Genomic DNA, 21,639 nt, shown 5'->3' on the forward strand with positions numbered 1-21,639 from the left:
ATTTTACATCCAAAACTGAAATCTTAATGGTCCTCCTGAAATCTACTACTCCAATGTATGTTGCATCAATAAATGGCAACTTCCTTCATCCTGATGCAAATCCCAGATACCTGAGAGGTATCACTATACCTTCTTTCCTAATCACCCACTTCTACTCCTTCACAATGTCCTGTTGATTCTATTACCCTAATACACAGAAAATGTATCATCTTCCTCTCCACTGCCACCAACCTTATTTAAGCCACCATCATCTCTTGCTTGAACTATAATAATTTTATATCTTAACTCCAATTGAGTATTTCCAGTTGATCTCCTCTAATTCAGCATCTTCACAGCAGCCAGAATGATTTTTCTTGAATAAAATCCAAATATCTTAACATCCAGGCCCACAAGTTCAGCTGGTTCCTGCCCACCTCTGGGTTCTCATCATGCTCCACTCCTGCACACCTGTGTTCTTTGGTTTTTTAAACAATCCAAGATCTTTCTCATCTCAGGGTATTCACATGCTTTTGCCTCTGCCTAGAAATCTATTTCTTGCCCTCTCTCTGCCTAGTTAACTCTACTGATTATTTTTTCAGCCTAATTATGACCTACACAGAGACACATACCCTTCAGGCCACTCCTGCATTTAAGTTAGATCCCCATTTGAATCTATCCTTGAATGCTTTTTGGCTTAGAACTTACTAATATTTATTACGACAATGCAGATATTTGATTATAAGAAGTCTCCATAAGGCAGGATGCTTTGTGTGCCATTCACCTACACCAAGCTGTGAGGAAATCAAACTAAAACGAACAAAAAAGTGAAACAATGTATTCTGAACATGGGTTTTAACAATAATGAATTGGAAGAGTAGGCTAGTCTGAATTAATGAAAAATCTGACAGAATGTTTAGTATATGTGTGTACACACACATATGCACACATATATGTTTAGCCAACCTTAATTGAGCATTTGCCATATCCCAAGCACTACACTAATTGCTCAACACATATGTACTCATTTAATCCTCACAACAATTCTCTAAAGTAGTTACTATCATTTTACAGCCAAAACAACTGAGATTCAATAACTACATCTTTATATTTAAAATGCATTTCATGTAAACATCACAGAATTGGATCTTGCTTTTATATGCAGCCTGAAAATCTCAGCCTTTTAATTGGAGTGTTTAATCCATGACATTTATTGTAATTATTGATATGGTTGGATTTCAGTCTACCATTTTCCTATTTGCTTTGTCTTCTCTGTTCTTTCTTCTTTTATCTCTCCTTTGTCTTCTTTTGGATTAATCTAGTTGTTTTTGGTTTTATTTATTAATATTGTGATCCATTGGCTTTTTAGTGCTTTGCAAATGTTTTTGATTACTCCAGAAATTACGATATGCATCCTTAACTTATCACAGTCTACCTAGAAATAATATTATATTACTCTGTAATCATGTAAGAACCTTTAGAAATTCAAATTCCATTTACCTTCTTCCATCTTTCATGCTATTGTTGTCATATATTTTATTCCTATATATGTTATAAACCTCATAACACATTATTATGTTAACTTTAATTTGAGTAAAGAAAAAAAATAGTCATTTATGTACACTCAACATATTTAATATTTCCAGTGTCCCTACCCTTCTGTAGGTCCAATTATTTCCCTTTAGCCCAAAAACCTTTTAGTATTTCAGTGTGGTTCTACTGGCAGCAAATTTTCTGAGGTTTCATTTACTGAAAATATATTTTATCTTAACATTTGAAAAACACTTTTGCTGAGTATAGAATTCTAGCAAAGCCATTTTTGTTTCAGCCCTTTGAAAATATCTTTCAATGTCTTCTGGCCTTCTTTTTTTCTGATGAGTAGTCATATCCATGTTGTTATTCTCCTGTAGGTAAAGTGTTTTTTCCCCTCTGGTTACTTGTAAAACTTTTTCTATATCTTTACTTTTCAACTGTTTAATCATAATATGCCTAGGTGAGTTTTTTTTTTATATTTATTCTGCTTAAGGTTTGCTGAACTTCATGGATTTATGGGTTGCTGGTTTGTTTAAATTTGAACATTTTTTCTAATATTTCAATAGAGTATGTTAGAAGTGATACAATGCCAGTTCTAGTCTCAGTCTTTAAGAGAACTGGCAGCTTTCACTTTATATCCTTGGAACCCTGAACAACCATGTAAGATGTCCAACTGCACTGATGGAGAGACCATGTGGGAAGATCCTGAGATCCTGGGATGGAGAAGAGCCTAGCTGAGCCTAACCTTCTAGCAATTCCCATCAAAAAGCCAGGCATAGAAGCACACCCTTTTGGACCCTCCAAATTGTTCCAGACACCAGCTGAATAACACCCGGTGATCCTGGTGGAGGCTACATAGAGCAGAAGAATCACCCAGCTTAGCACTGCCTGGCATCCTGATCCACAAAATTGTGAGCTATAATAAAATGTTATTTTAACCACTTAATCTGGGGTAATTTGTTATGCACCAATAGGTAGCCAGAGGAAGTAGCAATTATATATCAGTTAACAATGGGTAAAGGCATTGAGGATTTGTAAGAAAAAAATACAAGAATGGTAGGCTCTCCATGAGTTATTCAGGATCCTAAGTGGATATAAATCATTTCCCCTGGGTTGTGACTTCAGCGAGGATACTGTTTGGACTGAAAAGTATGCATGTAATAAAGATTTATATCTGCAAAATGATGAAACATTGGACAATTTCATTTTCTGTTGTACTTTCTCTATAAGAAAGTCAATAACATACAGACTGCTGCTGTTGTTACTCCTAGTAATAATAGTTACCGAGTTCTGAATGCCTTTTGTGGGCCCACACTTCACGAAAAGTACTTCACATACACTGTCTCACTAGTTTTTACCAAGCCTTAGTTTCTGCTATGTGAAATGAAGATGGTAATACATACCTTGCAGAGCTCTTTCCAAAGTTTTCTTAGCTAAGACATTTCAAACTGAGAATTTGAACCAAAAAATGTCTGCCTCCAAAACCACTACAATGCCATAAAATCTCCTTAATTAAAATAACTGCAATAATTAAAGAAAATGCTGGCCAGGCGTGGTGGCCCACACCTATAATCTCAGCATTTTGGGAGACTGAGGCGGAAGGATGGCTTGAGCCCAGGAGTTTGAGACCAGCCTGGGAAACACAGTGAGACATCATCTCTATGAAAAATATTTTTAAAAATTAGCTGGGCACAGTGGCACTTGCCAATAGTCCCAGCTGCTCAGGAAGTTGAGGCAGGAGGATCACTTGAGCCTACAAAGTTGAGGCTGTAGTGAGCCATGATCATGCCACTACACTCCAGCCTGGGCAACAGAATGAGATCCCTATCTCAAAAGAAAAAAAAAAAAAGGCAAAGAAAAAAAAATGCTGCCCTCAGAAGAATGTTTTTACTTTTATGTGAGTGTTCTTGGGGTTTTTTGTTTTTTGGTTTTTGGGTTTTTTTGAGACGGAGTCTTGCTCTGTCACCCAGGCTGGAGTGCAGTGGTGCAATCCCGGCTCACTGCAACCTCCACCTCCTGGGTTCAAGGGATTCTCCTGCCTCAGCCTCCCAAGTAGCTAGGACTACAGGTGTGTGCCATCATGCCCGGCTAATTTTTTGTATTTTTAGTAGAGATGGGATTTCACCATGTTAACCAGAATGGTCTTGATCTCCTGACCTCATGATCCTCCTGCCTCAGCCTCCCAAAGTCCTGGGATTACAGGCGTGAGCCACTGTGCCCGGCCTATGTGAGTTTTTTTAAATAAAAAATAAGTTAAAAATTTTACAACTGGGATAGGTAAAGTGTATGACTTATGCCTATAGTATAATAAGACTTTATTTTGCTGATCCACTAAGTTGAATCAAGTGGATTCATCAGAGGTTTCAAAATCACCAGCTTTAGCACCAATCCTTAAATAATCGTGAAAGTAGCTGTAGGCACCTGCCAGGCAATTTAGAGAATCACTTCTATAATGTTCTACTTTTAGTGGAAAATCTGCTGATAATTTAAATTTTCTTCAATCTGCTTCAAAAATCTGAATACTTATAAACTCTCCTCAATATCACTTATTTTTTAATTTCTCAATAAATTAAAAGATACATCAAATCATGAATATTGCCTTTCAGTTATAGATTATTTCTTTCCTCCAGTTACATTTGAAGTGTTAACAATAATTCATTAATAATTATCAAAGAATTAAGACTTCTCTCATTGAAAATCCTTGATAATGTAGGAAATAATTTACTCTGTGAACTTTCATATTATAGATTAATATGAAAAGTAAGTGCCAGTCTAACAAGCAGGGCTTTAGAAGCTAAGGATCTAATGTATACCAAGAGCTTTGACAGACTTTTAACTTTTCACCCAGTAATTCCACTTCTATACATTTTCCCTAAGAAAATAGTGGAAAAAAGTTAATGTAAAAAAGCCATTTGTTTCAGAGTTAATTATTTATAATAGACAGAATTTGGAAAGGACTTAAATGCTTAGGTAAGAGAATGGTCAAATATGACATACCAGCCAGGTGTGGTGGCATGAGCCTTTAGTCCCAGCTACTTGGGAGACTGAGGTGGGAAGGTTGGCTGAGGTCAGGGATTTGAGGCTTTAGTGCACTATGACCCTGCCTGTGAATAGTGATTGCACTCCAGCCTGGGCAGCATAGCATGACCCTAACTTGTAAAGAAAAAATCTGTTGCTATAGACAATTTAATCACATAAGGAAAGCTTTTGTCATTATGTTATTTATATATATGTGTGTGTGTGTGTATATATATATGTATATACTTAACAGACAGAAAAAAATAGTTTTTCTCTGTATTATCAAATGATGGGAATTTTTTTTTTTACATTTAACAACTTATTATAGAGGATATTACAAAAGATAGAGACGAAGATTTGCCTAGGGTGAAGTATGGGGGAGGGGCGCAGAGCTTCCACACCCTCCCTTGGCACACCACCCTCCAGGAGGATGGTCAGCTGTCCGAAAGTTCATTTCCTTTTTGTATGAATGTGTTTCCAAGTTTTTACAATAAATATATATTACCTCTATAGTCAGATGAAATAAACTTTTTAAAGATCAATATGCATTACACTTGAAATTAATACTTGATGTTAAGATACATCAGTAATGTATTATGTGATAGAACCTGTCCTAAAATGTTACCTTAAAATTAATTTACCTATTTATTAGTCTCTGTTTTCACCTGGGGATTGTGTAGCACTTAAAGAATTTATAGTAACAAAATGATGGCTTGGGCAATGTATATATACCTTGTTTTTAAAATAAATAGCAACTATTTCCTTATACCACCCACAGTATGCAGTAAAATGCACCTAATAGATGGCCAGTAATTATTCACTTATATTCTAATTAATCTCTTCCCACTCTACCCACTTGAGTGAGCAAACCTAGGCAAAATCAAGGTGACTGCCTTCCATTTTTTTGAACTATAGGTGAGGCAGGAAATTAAAGAAAAATAAAATTAAAAAGAAAGAGAAATAAGCTTTCCTGTATTAGGCTGGCTTGTTCCAGAGGCAGCAACAGGCACAGCCCAGACCCAGGAAAAGTCTTGATAATACGGTCTAATGTGCTCTAGAGACTCTCCCAGCACTCCCTCAATATAGGGAGAAGAAAACAAACTTTCCTTTGTTTCATGGAATAAGTTTATGGATCCCTGTTCTCTGTAACTATTGACTTCAAGTATTCTGTTTTATCTGAGAAATACAATGAAAGTCATAGGAAGCCTGAGTAGGCCTGAACTACAGCTGCCTGGGCACCACAGTGAAGGTTATGAGAGAAACCAATGCAAGGCTCTTTAGAGCAAATCTTCTAGATAATGAACATCCAGGTTGCTTGGCAATGGTCATGTGCAATCCTGAGTTTGTCCTGCCTCTGTATCCCCACTTTCATGCCACTGTAAGCTTGCTTCAAACTAGCCCACCCTGTTTTGTGAAATGTGTATAAAAGTCAAGTGCTGTCTTTCTTCTAGGCCCAGTCTTTGGATATCAAGTCTGCTAGGTCTGAGTGCACTCAATAATAAAGATATCCTCCTATATATACCCCGAGATCTCTGGTCCTCCTGATCCCACAACATAGGCACTTAAAAGTAAACAGGAAAAAAATTGAAAATCAAATTGAAACAAGAGTTAAAAAGAAGCTGGGGAGTGGTGAAGAGCTAGGCTTTTGGCTAATATTCTTGTTCAATTTATTGTTTTAGCTAACAATAAATTGGCTGTGGCAGCTTCTCTTCTGACATCTGAGTCTAACTGAGTCTCCTTGGTTTATGCTGGTCTGAAGTGTTCTCATCTCCTTTGGTCCCATCTAATTTTGCAGATGAAATGTAAAGTTGGCTTTTTGATTGCCCTCAAATTGTTGCCTGGCTTGGCATGCTTCTCACTCATGGACTGGGGCAGTTTAGGGTGTGGGGAAATATCTCCAGGCTGAGGAGCACAGTCAAATGCCACAACCCAATGCCTGTTGAATAACTGAGTTGGAAGGGGGACACTAGGAAAATGGAAGGAAATTAGTGGTTGGAAAAAAGAAGTCTTCCTTAACAGAAGACTTTAAGTCTTCTTTTCCCCTTCTTCTGTTCTTCATTCCCTCACCTGAGAACTCCCTTCTCTCACCCTGCCGATTTCCCATATACTGTATGAGGGGTGGACGCAGGGACTGAGTGCCTGCCGCAATACTAGTTGTAACAGGAAAGCCAATTGTCCTGTGCCTGGCTTTTATTGAGAATTAATAAATGTTTCTTAGAGGAAGAAAAAAAAACCCAGAATGTAGACATGTGATTAAGTGAACCTAAATGCATGCTGAATTATTGATCTGTTGATTTGTGAAAACTGAACATTGGACAGCAGTGTTACACTTTTCATTTAAATGTTTATTTTATTTGAAATCTAATGAAGGAGAATTAGACAATGAATATTTACATATATTTTTAGTTCTGCCAGATGATATCCTTGAAACATCATTGAAAAAAAAAAAAAGGCTGTATTTGAAGTCATAAGTTCTAGATAAAGGCCCAGTGTTGCCTCTAAGCGTGTAACAGGAGATTATTCACTTGCCCTTTCAAACCATGTCTCCATAGTTTTGTCCGCAAAATCAGGATGATCCTTACCTGCGTCACATGAGTCAGTTATGTTATTCCCTCACTAGGAGGAAATTCACACCTTCCCCCAGGTGAAAAAAAAGTACACTGTTTCTTTTTACCCTTTAATCTTCTGTATTAGTTTGTATTCATGCTGCTATGAAGAAATACCTGAGACTGGATAATTTATAAAAGAAAGAGGTTTAATTGACTCAGTTCTGCATGGCTGGGGAGGCCTCAGGAAACTTACAATAATGGCAGAAGGGGAAGCAAACAGGTTCTTTCTCACATGGCAGTAGGAAAGAGACGTGCCAAGCAAAGTGGGGTAGAGCCCCTTATGAAACCATCAGATCTCATGAAAACTCACTCACTATCATCAGAACAGCATGGGGGAACCACCCTATGATCTGGTCACCTCCCACGAGGCCCATCCCCCAACATGTGGGGATTACAATTTGGATTACAATTCAAGATGAGATGTAGGTCCCTCCCCCAACACGTGGAGATTACAATTTGGATTACAATTCAAGATGAGATTTGGGTGGGGACACAGAGCCAGACCATATCATCTTCCAAAGCTGAATTTTTCTAATAAATATGCTTTAAGAGCCTTGCATATTTCCCCAACAAAGAAAAAGAGCCTTGTTCCATAAAACAGCATACTTAAGCAGCCTATCTGGGCATATATTTTAATGTTATTTTTTATATAGAATATATCAAGCTTTACTTTTTTGTTTTTAAAGTTTGAGATTTTTTGCATCCTCTTTATTACATTTTTTTGATTGATATAAAATAAAAAGTGAAAATTACACATTCCTTCTTTTTAAACCTATCTACTAGACGTGACCACTGTGAACTGAGTACTCTATATTTTTGGAATTTTATTTATGCTTCTTAGTTTGGGCAGGTGAGTTACTATAAGAAATAGACAAAAATACAGACATGTAATAGCCCTAAGTGAGTGAGGTTTACTTCTTGCTCATGGGACAGTACTGGATGGATGAGTGGGTGTGCAGAGCAGCCACCTTCAGGCAATCATCACTCAGGGCCTCAAGTTGCTTGAAGCACAGCCATCTTCAGCTCTGGAGGGCATCTCCATTCCTAGTGTGCTGAATTACAAACCGCTTTTCTTTCTTCCAATGTCTCCAGTTTTCTGGCAGCATAGCTAGCCTCCTGCACACTCAGGCCATAATTGCTTAACTCAGAATGGTGTGATTTAAATTCACCCTCACAGGCATGCTTGAAGACATTCAAATTTGAACGCTTCTTTCACCCTTCTCTGATTAGATGTTCTTTTGTACTCACTTCTGCCCTTCCTTTCCTCCTGTCTTTGAAAAGATTTTACTAGCTGCGTTTGCTTCTTATGTTACCTCTCTCGATTGATTGATTGATTGATTGAGATAGAGTCTTGCTCTGTAGCCCAGGTTGGAGTGCAGTGGCACAATCTCGGCTCACTGCAACCTCTGCCTCCCGCGTTCGAGTGATTCTCATGTCTCAGCCTCCCAAATAGCTGGAATTACAGACATAAGCCACCACGCCCGGCTAATTTTTGCATTTTTAGTAGAAACGGGGTTTCACCATGTTGCCCAGGCTGGTCTTGAACTCCTGACCTCAAGTGATCCACCTGCCTTGACCTCCCAAAGTGCTTACAGGCATGCACCACCGTGCCCAGCTGTTATCTCTCTCCATTTAGCTAAACTACTGGCAGTCTACGACCACTCCACCCCTTCTCTGCTTCAGGAGATAGTTTTCAAAAGTCACTTGTAAGCAAGTGGTGAGCTGTTGCCTTACCTCAGAAAGCAGCTTCTTTTCCCTGCTGTTTTCTTGTGAGGTCTCTGATTCATCTTTCTTCTTTGTAGCTCCTACATTTCCTTCCAGAAATCCTCTCCTCTTTCATGTTTCCTTCTCTCTCCTTGCTGCCTCTCCCACATTTCTCCTCTTCCAGCCTCCAGGTAAGTTGCCAGCCTCATTGAATCAACTGTTTCTAGCAGCTGCATTTCCTTTCCTTTTTATTCTCTACCTTTTCAGCTGACCCAGGTGGGCTGCATTTTCTTTAACTGTGATGTTCTCTCGGACCACTCACTCAAGACTACTTGTTCAACCGTAGTCCCTTGTGGAGCAATTTTCCCAACTGCAAACCCAGCTCAATTTCCAAACTCCCACACCTGGTTTACATTTGTTTGTCTCTGACAGAAGTTCAAACCCTCCTCCCCCAGTGGAAAGCTCTGGCAAGGAGTTTATGGCTCACCCTGGAAAGAGTGAACCACCTCAGCAGAGACTGATAGTCTCTAGAGGGGCAAGGTGGAAAAATTATGAGATTTTGGAGTAGGGTGGCCAACTGTCACACTTTGCTCAGGACAGAGGGAATTCCAAGGATATGGGCTTGCATTTTAAAGCCAGGATAAAAAATGAAAGATTGTCTAAAGAGGGTCTTTCCATGCAGGGTCTTGTTTGGGTAAAAATCATGACCTAGTAGTTTAGGATTTGGAAGTGAGGAGTTTTAAGATCTTGGGGTATAAACTGTTGCTGCTTTCTGTTGAAGTGTTGATGGTTCTTTGTTTCAAAAACTCTCTGTAATGAACAATAAAGCAATTTGCCTGGGCAAGAGTCTCCTGGAATAGTAGTTATGTTAATGAGGACAATGGACCAGTAAGGGTATATTATTATAGACAGTAAGCTGTGTGTGTAGGGAGGACAGGGGTAGGTGATTTCTGTTCTCAGAGTTAACTCCATCCTGTCTTTTCCAAAGTCTATTTCATAATCAGTGTCCTTAGTTGAAATATCTAGTTGAAAAAAACTAGAGGGCTTTTTCTAATTTTGCAAGAATGTCACAACATCTCCAATCCCAAGTCCCTGATGTCTGTTCTAGCTTTCATTGCACTTATGAAAATAGCAATAATAAAAACATTATTTATAGAGCCCTAACTATGTGAAGGCCAAATATAAAATCCCTCATGAATATTATTTAATCCTCACAAGAGCCCCACAAAAGAGGTGTTATTCATTGTTCCTGTTTTACAGACAGGAAAACTCTGGCTCAAAGAGGCCAAAAAACTTGTCCAAGGTCATATAATCAGAAGTGGCAGAGCCAAGATTCTATCTCAAGTCCATCTGGCTATTCAGAAATAAAAGGGAATGAACTACTAATTCATGTTACAACATGGATGAACCTCACAGATATTATGCTAAATGAAAGAAGGCAGACACAAAAGACTACCTGTTATATGATTCCATTTACATGAAATGTCTAGATAAGGCAAATTTATAAAGACAGAAAACTGATCAGTGGTTTCTAAGCATAAAGGAGCAAGTGGAAACTAACTGCAAATGGGCCTATGGTTACTTTTATCATGGATAGAAATGTTCTAACCTGTGATGATGGTTTCACAGTTATGTAATGTTACTAAAAATCATTGAACTGTATGCCTATATACAATGTTTTAAGTTTATAGAATGTAAATTCTTTTTCAATAAAACTTTAAAAATTACAGAGGTCACATTCTAAGCTTTCTGATTGGCACCGCCAATGACTGGATGCTGGTTCCTTTAGGTGCCATTCCTAAGGAGAAATGCTAAAGGTTTACTGGGTTCTTATATACTTTTCAGGTAAGCATAAGGAATGCCTTAAACTCTTTTAGCCAATCAACCTATGTTGAATATGTTTAATTTAATGAGTGAGAGTTCATTTCTAGCAGTCACTTATTTCTCTAACTCTAACTGTGCATTCTTGCTCAGCATTTATATAAACCTAAGTATGTAAGTTACTGACACATGATATCACACTATACATGCAGAAGAGTCTTAAATTGCTGACATGACAAAATAAACACAAGTGAACTGTGAAGACGTACCACTTCTGTACATCTGGTGTGGCAATGACAGAGCCTCACTGCCCATCTTGCTATGCTGTGATTCAGCATAAAATTCCCTCAACCTCCCACTCCAACACTCATTGTCTTGGCCAGAATACTTATAAATAATAAAGATATTTGTCTTCAACTCCTCACCAAATCATTGGAGGGTTTTTTCTTTTTTCTCTAAATCTAAAAGAAAAAAAAAACTGATACTACAATTAAGAAAAATGCAGCCCATAAATTAAAATGGGTGGAAACCAAGCCAATGACACAAGAGAGCTGACCAGCCATTGGGTCCCCATGAGGAGACAGGAGTAGTTTGTTGTTGATGGGACCCCTGGCAGCTACAGTCCCTGTGGTACCACATAAATGCAAATTTTTCTCATGAACATTTGTTAAAACTGATTTATGTTGTTTTGTCTTTGATAAGAACAGATACGGATGTAATATAGTGACTGTGTTCCTTGTAACTTATATAGAGAAATTCGGAATACCAGGAGCTTAACTTACATAGACCCTGATGCCCTCAAAGAGCTCCCGCTCCTAAAGTTCCTGTAAGTATTAAATCCTCTCCCATCCTACTTTTTTGAGGGGGGGGTAAGATTTAATGCTGTTGTCTCCCAGGAATCTCCCTAGGATGATGTGGTCCAGGTTCATTTTAATGGTGTATAGCCTGGGTCAGGGCAAGGTATCGGGTGAAACGGTCCACATTTTTAAAACCTATTCAAAAGTCAAAACATAGTGCTGGGACCAGAGACCCGCTCCAAGAAACAGGAGAGAGAAAATGCTATTGTGTATATGTGGTCCTTAAATGTAGTATTTCAGAACAAAACAAAACAAAACTCTGAGAGCCAGTTGGTCAATTTTGTTTGAAAAGGGGTATCACAACAATATTAGAGGGGCTGTTACACAGGAAAGAAAACCACAAAGGGCAAAATGCACTTTTGTGGGGAGTGGAGGGAAAACAGAAGGGACAACATTTTCAGCCTCCCACTTCAATTGCTGGAGTGGGAGTAATAATCACTCTTCTTATCACTGCTTTGCTTTGATAACACCTTATGAGCTAACCATAAGCTCCATGAATACAGGGACCACAACATTTTTTTCCCTGTTGAGTCTTTACTGCCTAGTACAGAGTAAAATGTGTTCAGTGGATGTGTCTGTATGACCTCAGGTCCTCTGGATACCAGGTGGAAGAGTCCTTTATCCTGCTTGCATGCATTATAAAAATTAGAAAACAAAAACAGTATGAAGAAGAAAAATTTTTAAAAACTTAATCCCAATACCCCAAAATAAGCCCTACTAACATTTCAGTTCATCTTCATCCAAACCTTTAAAACAAACTTATGTAATCATAGATATCTTATGAGATATGCCTTTAAGGATGAATAGAGGGTATCCTGAACAAGAATGGGGAGAGATAGAAAAGAAATTTAGTTGAATGGAATAGCATGATAAAGACACAAAGACAGGGATCCACAAAGCTTCTTTGGTGAACTAAAAACAGTTGCTTTTTTTTTTTTTTCTGAGATAGAGTCTTGCTCTGTTGCCCAGGCTGGAGTGCAGAGGTGCGATCTTGGTTCACTGCAACCTCCGCCTCCCAGGTTCCAGCGGTTCTCCTGCCTCAGCCTCCTGAGTAGCTGGGATTACAGGCATGCACCACCACGCCCAGCTAATTTTTGTATTTTTAGTAGAGATGGGGTTTCACCACGTTGGCCCGGCTGGTCTCGACCTCCTGACCTCAGGGGATCCACCCGCCTCAGCCTCCCAAAGGGACTACAGGCAAGAGCCACGGCGCCCAGCCAATAGTTGCATATTGAAGAGGTGAGTGTGAGAGATGCTAAGGGAATAGAAGACACTGATGGCATATGGAGATGAAAGAATGTCTGGAAAGCCATGAAAACATATGGGACAAGACAATCACTCTTCTTATGGACTCTGAGTTTCAAATAATATAATAACCCTTTGATGTGATGATCCCCCACTCTATGCTCTGTGGGGAACATACAGGTTTCTAAGACATTGTCCTTGCCTGCAATCTCATTGGGGAGATGTGTATGAAATTGAAAAGTGCCTCTCCTACAGAAGAATAATAGAAAGTGACAAAGGAGAGACATATACAGTGTTTGGGGGTTGAGGTAATTAGAGAAGACATCAGAAAGAAGACCCACAGGATGGTTTTAAGGGATTTGTTTGAGGTTTTTGAAGACTAGAAAGGTCTTGGTCTAAGTATATGGACCCACTTGACTCTTGGACCTTTTTTCCTCCTAATATTCTTCGTGAGCAGTGATTACAATTGAACTAGTTTGTTTACTGTATTTCAAATATACCTTATGGAATCTCACCTCTCTCCTTAGTTATCTGGAATGTCCCTCCCATTTGCTTGTTTTGAGACCTCTGGCTCCTGCTGCCTCTTCAAATCCTATGCCTTCTTCTCTAGAAGGAGTCAAGTCTGAATTTGCCTCAGAAGGTGTATCAATAGATATGGTTTTTCTACCAGAAGACTTTCCCTAAGCCTTACTGGGTAGTGTCTAGGTTTCGCTCTATGCCATGCCAAATTCTCAACAAAAAAAATTCTAAATAATTCAAGTAGCTGCAACAAATGTTAAACCAACTAAATCTGGGAGGCATCAGGAGCCTGAGAATTTTTGTGTGCATGGTGTTTTATGCATGTCTTTTAATGTTAACATTTTTCTGCAGATGATATAAACTTTGGAAGGTGAAGACATTGTGTTTAATTTGTTCCCTTCCTTTTCTGGACACTTTCTTTTTTGAGATAGAGTCTCGCTCTATCACCCAGGCTGGAGTGCAGTGGCGTGATCTCAGCTCACCGCAACCTCTGCCTCCCAGGTTCAAGCGATTCTCATACCTCAGCCTCCCAAGTAGCTGGGATTACAGGCGTACGTCAACACACGCAGCTAATTTTTGTATTTTTAGTAGAGACAGGGTTTCACCATGTTGGCCAGGCTAGTCTTGAATTCCTGGACTCAAGTGATCCACCTGCCTTGACCTCCCGAAGTGTTGGGATTACAGGTGTGAGCCACCGTGCAAGGCCCTCTGGACATTTTTTTTTTTTAATGGTACTGCTATAATGGTACTCTCAGGTTACTGCTGTAGGAAAGCTATTCTTGGCAAAATAACAGCACAATATAATGTAGAGCTTGAAAGATGAAGCTGGCTTAAAGTCATATCTTCCTGTCCCATCCTCTTCTTAGCCCTTCACAAACGCACACATAATTTTTTCCAATTAAACAAGAAAATCACACACACACACACACACACACACACACGAAAACTGAATTTATATTTCTAGTAATCACAGTTAAAACAATCTCCAGAGTATTCTAAGCCAAGCAGATGTATTGACATTGGTGGACTGGATTAATGATTGTGCCTTGGGGGAATATCATCTCATCCAACCATCAGAATTTGCCCATAGTAACTCAGATATTTAGTGAAGAATTTGGGCATTTGACTACAGGCTGACTTCAGAACCCATGCTTTCAGCTATTACATCATTCTTCTTCCTATGTGTTGATGTTTTTACCTAAATTCTATGCTTTTTTTTCCCCTCTTTTTTCATTAATTTAGTGGCATTTTCAACACTGGACTTAAAATGTTCCCTGACCTGACCAAAGTTTATTCCACTGATATATTCTTTATACTGTAAGTATGCACACGTGCCATGTTTGACAATATTTTGTTTGTCACTGACAAGAACTAAAATACAGTCATGGGGGTTGGTTGAAGCTAAGTAAAGCAATTGTTTCAAGGAGTAAGCAGTGATCACCTGTGACTACACTGGCATGAAGTAAGGCAAGGACTGAGAAATAACCCCTGGCTTTAGCAATGTGGGTTGTTGGTGACTCTGCCAAGAACAGTTCCAGTGGAGTGCTGGTTGGAGTGGGCTCAAGGGAGATTTGGGTAGAGAGAATTAGAAAGAGTTACCATAATTAACTCCTTTGAGAGGTTTTACTATTAAAAGGAGCAGAAAATAGCTCAGTAATTGGAGGATATTGAGTCAGGAGAAAAGATTTTGTTTGTGTGTTTTTGTTTTTAAATGGAAGAAATTATGCGATGTTTCTTTGCCAATGAGAATGGTTGAATAGAAGGAATATTTGATGATAACTATGATACCTTACTTTTCATATAGTTTTAATAGTTTTTTAAATACTTTCCCCACACATGACATTTGCTCCTCTCAGTCACCTTATAAGGTATAAAACAAAGTTATTGCTTTTCCATTTATGAATGAGGAAACTGAGGAATAGAAACCTCAAGTGAGTTTGCCTGAGCAGTGTCTCAAAGGACAGTCAGGGGTGGTTACTCAAATTACTGCCTGTGACCTTTGATTGGCAGCCGTGTGCCCTTTTTCAAAGCTGGTGACACGGGTCAGTTGTCTTACTAATTGTATAGGAATGAAAGGACATAGGGCAGAGAGAATTACAAGTTGCGTTTGCATCAGAAAGTCAGCAAAAGGTAGAATGATAAGCTTCAAACTCTTGGGGTTTTGCTAGAAAAGAAAAGTGATCATACTTCTTTGTTGCAAACGAGCTCAGTTCAAAATGTAAGCAATATTCCAGAAACTAGGATGGCGTAGAAAGGTTCTCCAGGAGCCTGGCGAAGTTTGGCAAGTGAAGGACATTTTAGAAATACTCATTAGATGAAATCGTTTAATCCTTTTATCCTGACCTTCTTAAAGGTCCATGCATGTAGAAAACTCTAGTTGTTGTGGACAAAGTGTTGCAGATTCAGGAGAAGCCTCTGAAATCCATCTGCCTCCCTCGAGATGAGGATTAAGTCAGGGACCTCTACCCACACCTAAAGCTCTCGCTTACCCCACACTTGGGCTCCAGGTGCATGTCATCTAGGACAGCTCTCACCACCTCACCAGACCTCTGAGCCACTAGTGGTTAAGAAGGGTCAGTGAAACTTAAAAAGAAATAAGATTAAGCTATATTGTGTCCTGTTATTTATTTAAGTGCATATGTGCAGCAAGACTCCTGCTCCAGGAGGAAAACATTTTTTCATTAAGTGTTTTTGTCCCTCTCTCGCAGTGAAATTACAGACAACCCTTACATGACGTCAATCCCTGTGAATGCTTTTCAGGGACTATGCAATGAAACCTTGACACTGTGAGTATTACCAGTTCTACTCCCTCCATCAACTAAATTCTATTTTGAGCCATTTTCATATGTTTACAGACCATCCAAGAGCCGTACTGCCGTATCATCTATATTCTATAGAGTACAAAATGTTTTATATAATTAAATAAGAGTATTGTCTTGTGGGATGGTACTCTGTAGACTACAAAAGAGTTTAGGTAACAAGATAAGAGGATTCCATTAGGGCAGTGGTTGGTGCATTTTTCACGTGAAGGACCAGTTAGGCGTTACAGACCATGCAACCTCTGTAGGAACTGGTCAACTCTGGCACTGTGTGGCAAAAACAGCCGTACTCAATACATACACTAATGAGCATGTCTGTGTTCCAATAAAACTCTATTTATAGAAGCAGGCAGTGGACTAGATTTGGCCTGCAGGTCTTATGGAATAATCATCTGTATCCAAGTATCCCCATTCTACAGAAGAAGAACTGGGGTTTAAGCAAATTGAAGTGACTTTCCCAAGATCACTGAGTTAAAAAAATGTGGTGCCACTAAGGGCTTTATAAATTCTGCACTCGCACTTTTACTCAGTAATCACAAACTGTCATTAAGCTCCTGTAAGGGAATATTACATAGAAAGCACAGTGCTGCTATAGGTCAGCATTTTTCCAGAGCTTGAATGGGGGCAAAGCCCTTTAGATGGTCAAAAATAGATGCTTAATTAGGGATATTCACAAAATGTTCTAAAGGAGAAGATCTAACAGAGGCATAAAGGATAAGTTAATTCTCTAAGCTGGTAGAAAATTCCTCTCTCATTGTATAAGCCACAAAGTAGAGTTGGAGCTACCTCTGTGGGATCTCCTCTCTATTTTCAGGACCACTGCCCCAGTTCAAGCCTGGTGAAGTTTTTGCCTGGATTGTCACCCCAGTTTCATTTCTCTGCTCACACTAAAGTTGGGGTGGGGGTCTTTATCAGATAAAACCTGATGAAATTACTCCCCAGAAAAACGGATCCAAGCTTCACACAGTTCTTCTAAGGGGCTATTTTCTGAGCCATTCCTAGTTTATCAATTTGGGCCCAGTGAAGTTGCCTCGACTTTGGGAAAAGGGAGCATTTTGGCTGCTCCTTCTCATCACAACCTGGTGAGAGGTCTCTTGAAAAGACAAACGAAGTTCCTTCTCGGTCATAATTTCTTCTTAATATGCAGCAAAGATCCAGGCTTTTAGCCTGCTCAGCCACAAACCTCAAAGCCATTTACTTCCTCCATAAAGCTTTCCATTGTGCCATATGGTGCTCATCATAGGAAACTCCTACATGCTAAACTTTTTCTTTTTCTTTCTTTCTTTTTTTTTTTTTTTTTGAGACGGAGTCTCGCTGTGTCGCCCAGGCTGGAGTGCAGTGGCATGATCTTGGCTTACTGCAAGCTCCGCCTCCCAGGTTCATGCCATTCTCCTGCCTCAGCCTCCTGAGTAGCTGGGACTACAGGCGCCCGCCACCACACCCAGCTAATTTTTTGTATTTTTACTAGAGACGGGGTTTCACCATGTTAGCCAGGATGGTCTCGATCTCCTGACCTCGTGATCCGCCTGCCTCGGCCTCCCAAAGTGCTGGGATTACAGGTGTGAGCCACCGCACCCGGCCTAAACTTCTTTATAGAATATTACCTCTACCCCTTGACACTATTTTTCTAAAACCCTCATATCTCAAGCACCCCCCTCAAGTGAAAGCTCATTGTACCACACCCAGCATGGAGCCCAGCTTGTGTTTCCAGACACATCTGAGTGAGGGAAGCCCATATTTCCTAAAAGTGGAGGAGAGGACAGCATGGATTATTCGTGATCTTTTCAGATGATTATTTCTACATTTTGGCAAAAGTCCTTGCTTCTTCGAAGCTCAGGCTCAAAAAACTATCACAATGAAAGGATACATGTTCCAACAGCTGACTTTGTACCATATTCCTGGTGGGAGAAAGTTTCAATCAAAGTTTGTAATTCTTTTGTCTTTCTTCACCATGTTCCCTTTTCAAGCCTGATTTGTTCATTAAGAATTCTATTTAATATCTGAAATGCAACTCAAACAAGTACTTTTAGTGTCCAGGACTCTCAACAAATTTAGGAAAATAAAAATGCCAAATGCACAATTCTCAAATCTTCATGAAAGAGTTCTAGTTTAGAAAAAATTAACTTATCCACAGAGTTTTCTCAGCCATTGTGCTTATATTCCTGGGATATTGCAATCCTCACCCAGGACATGTTAGTAGCTAGAATTAAACTCACTATGTAATTATTTAAGATGAAACAAAAACAAACACATCAACAGCGACAATGAAGCCATGAGAATCTTGCTCAGTTTCTCACAACTATATAGGATAAATCCAAGTTTTAGGATACTCCTTTCATTTTTTTTTTTAATTATTATTTTTTTCCAAGACAGAGTCTTGCTCTGTCGCCCAGAGCTGGAGTGCAATGGTGTAATCTCGGCTCACTACAACCTCCGCCTCCCAGGTTCAAGCAAGACTCCTGCCTCAGCCTCCCGAATAGCTGGGATTACAGGCACCCGCCAACTCCTTTTAAGATGGTCACCTAAAAAGTGTTCCTCACTTTGTTAAATATATAGTTATTTGATCCTCTCTGCAACCTTTTGATTGGGTGTTATATTTATGTACTTATTTATCATATTTTTCGAGATAAACTGAAGTTAAGACAGGTTGATAAATTCTCAGGATCATCCAGCTATTAAGTGGCAGAGCCAGGTCTAATTCCAAATTTGAACTTTCCTGTGTGCTTCTTAATGTGTTCCCAAAGTTCACATGTGGTAGATTACTGTAGTTTTCAAAGTTCCCTTACAACTGCCACTAGGAGTTCCCACTAGCCATGCCTGAGTGTGGGTATAGCTGTCTTCTCTTATCTTCATGCCAATAACCACCAATACCCTCTTGCATTCCCATATAGCCCAGAGATCTCAAGGCTGGGGTTCCTTCTCCTGCAGAAAGAGGCGCTGCTTTTGGTAGGTGGAAATAATTATATTTGAGGTCGGCCAGGCGCAGTGGCTCATGCCCGTAATCCCAGCACTTTGGGAAGCCGCAGCAGGCATATCACCTGAGGTCAGTAGTTTGAGACCAGCCTGGCCAACATGGTGAAACCCTGTCTCTACTGAAAAATACAAAAATTAGCCAGGCATGGTGGCGGGAGCCTGTAATCCCAGCTGCTCAGGAGGCTGAGGCAGGAGAACTGCATGAACCCGGGAGCAGAGGTTGCAGTGAGCAGAGATCATGCCATTGCACTCCAGCCTGGGCAACAGTGCCAGACTCCATCTCAAAAAAAAAATTATATTTGAAGTCAGGGACCCTAAGTCTCAACAGTCTTAGACCAATGTGTTTTTGGCAAGTCACCTTCATGTTTCAGTAACTTCAATAGGAAATAGAAATAATAAGATTTCAGAATGGCTCCCTGAATCATTGAATGAATTAATTAGTCACAGAAACATAGCAACAAGTTAAAACATTAACATTTCCAGCCCAGTGGCTCACACCTGTAATCCCCAGCACCTTGGGAGGCTGAAGCAGGCAGATCACTTGAGCCTGGGAGCTCGAGACTAGCCTGGGCAACATGGTGAAACCTCATTTCTACAACAAATACAAAAATTAGCCAGGTATGGTGGCACATGCCTGTAGTCCCAGCTATTTGAGAGGCTGAGGTGGGAGAATGGCTTAAGCTGAGAGATTCAAGGCTGCAGGGAGCCGTGACTGAGCCACTGTACTCCAGCCTGGGTGATAGAGTGAGAGACCCTGTCTCAAAAAAAAAAAAAAAAATCCATAAGAGGACATGGTCTGTCTACTTTCTTAAATTCATCTATGAGGTTTAATTTAATTCAGCCCATAACCCTTAAATATTTAATCTATGATAAGCTCTGAGGATAAAAAGATAGATAAAATACAAAGGTGAAATAACATTTAAATATTAATGGAAAAATAAAAACATGTGCATTTAGATGAATGTCTTTCAAAATGTTTATCTTAAGAGACTGCAGTTGCACCTCCACTATTGATATTGGGTTAACTGTTACCTCAAATCCCTTTTTCTGAATGTATATGGAATATTCTTTTAAAATCTTTAATGGTAACAAGTTTGTTACTCAAAGCAAATATGATTCTGAGAAAAAAACTTAAACATACTAGGAGCTAAGTCGGGAGAATGAGCATTTAAACTGAGAAATATTATCTTGTTTCCAACAACTCGTACTGGAAAATTTTCTCGTGGAATACATATGTGGGACCTGAAACACCTTTATGCACATTTATGACACCAAAGAAATATAGTCCAACTCTCCAGAAACAGGCCAGCACCACTGCTCACCAGTCACTGATTTCTCTTCTCTCTGTTGGTTGTAGGAAGCTGTACAACAATGGCTTTACTTCAATCCAAGGATACGCTTTCAATGGGACAAAGCTGGATGCTGTGTAAGTCAAGGGTAGACATGAAAACTGTCACTTCTCCTTACCCTAAGAAGAACCACCCAATGGGGCAGAATTCTGTTGAGAGATAGGTTCTACTAGAGCATCTTCCGTCCCAGGGTTAGTGTGACCAATACGGAAATGAGGTCAAGGAACTTGGCAGGGGCCCCCTTTAGTGGACACTTACATTAGTTCCAATGGTAAGTTCCAAAGCTCTTCTCCCTGGTGTGTGTGTGTGTGTGTATGTGTAAATGGTCATCTATTATGTACATGAAGTAAAAGGGTATCTTTAATGAAGCTCAAAGCTGTTCAGAAAATAAGGTGATTTCTCTTTTAGTCCATTCTGACGTGTTTTTGGGAAAGATGTCAGTTTATATTTGATTCACTCAGAAATAGCTAAAAAATCATATCCAACTTTTGCCTTTTCAAAAAATAAATAATTCTGGGAACAGCTGAAACAGCAAACAACAGACTTTGTGTTTGATGTGTTTTATAACACTTTTTGAGTATTTCTTTACAAATGATACATTTTTTCTATTTGTTGTTTTTTCAAATTTACTTGCTCATTTTTGGTAGTGTCTTGTTATGTATTCATTTTTGTAATTCTATATTTTTTTCACTTCAAACATTTCATACATAGTAATTTTATATTCCAGAAGTGATCCCTGCAAAATCTGAAGGACTTATGACTTGAAATCTGTTGTGTACGGGGCTTCTCCAACTTTCCTGGGCATCAGACCCTCTGAGGGGTCTTATCAAAATACATAGTCTGATTCCATAGCTCTGGATTTGGCCTCAGGATTCTGTATTTCTAACCAACTCCCAGGTGATGCCGACACTGCTGTCCATAGACCACACTTTAAGTAGCAAGGGTGAGGTCAATAAGCTGTCTAACCCTATGCAGTGGCTCTGGATGAAGAAGAACACGCATGTAGATTAAGTGATTTTGGTTGATGTTCTGGTTTAGGGGTTAGGTGGTAGGTTCTGAAACAATTTCATTTTTAAATGGTAAATGGAAAAAAAATGTTTGAACTCATTACACGGAGGCAAGGCTCCCTGAGTTCTGTTGAAGTGAAGTCTCACTCTTTGCCAGCTTTTGTGCTTCCTACCAGTCTCTATGAAATGAAGAGTCATAGTACCATTCT

General features: G+C 39.4%; 1 protein-coding gene across 4 annotated transcripts in view; it reads left to right on the forward strand.

Annotated features, from left to right (window-relative positions):
* The window catches only part of TSHR (thyroid stimulating hormone receptor), a 179,012-nt gene that overhangs the window by 117,628 nt on the left and 39,745 nt on the right, over positions 1–21,639 (forward strand). For 3 of the 4 annotated variants that reach the window (XM_077937653.1, XM_077937656.1, NM_001195395.1), the window contains 4 exon segments: positions 11,413–11,487; positions 14,525–14,599; positions 15,991–16,068; positions 20,432–20,500. In XM_077937653.1, coding sequence (XP_077793779.1) covers positions 11,413–11,487; positions 14,525–14,599; positions 15,991–16,068; positions 20,432–20,500 — 297 coding nt within the window. 4 annotated transcript variants of the gene reach the window in all.

Source organism: Macaca mulatta, chromosome 7 (genome assembly GCF_049350105.2).
Source record: "Macaca mulatta isolate MMU2019108-1 chromosome 7, T2T-MMU8v2.0, whole genome shotgun sequence".
NCBI classification, from domain to species: Eukaryota; Metazoa; Chordata; class Mammalia; order Primates; family Cercopithecidae; genus Macaca; species Macaca mulatta.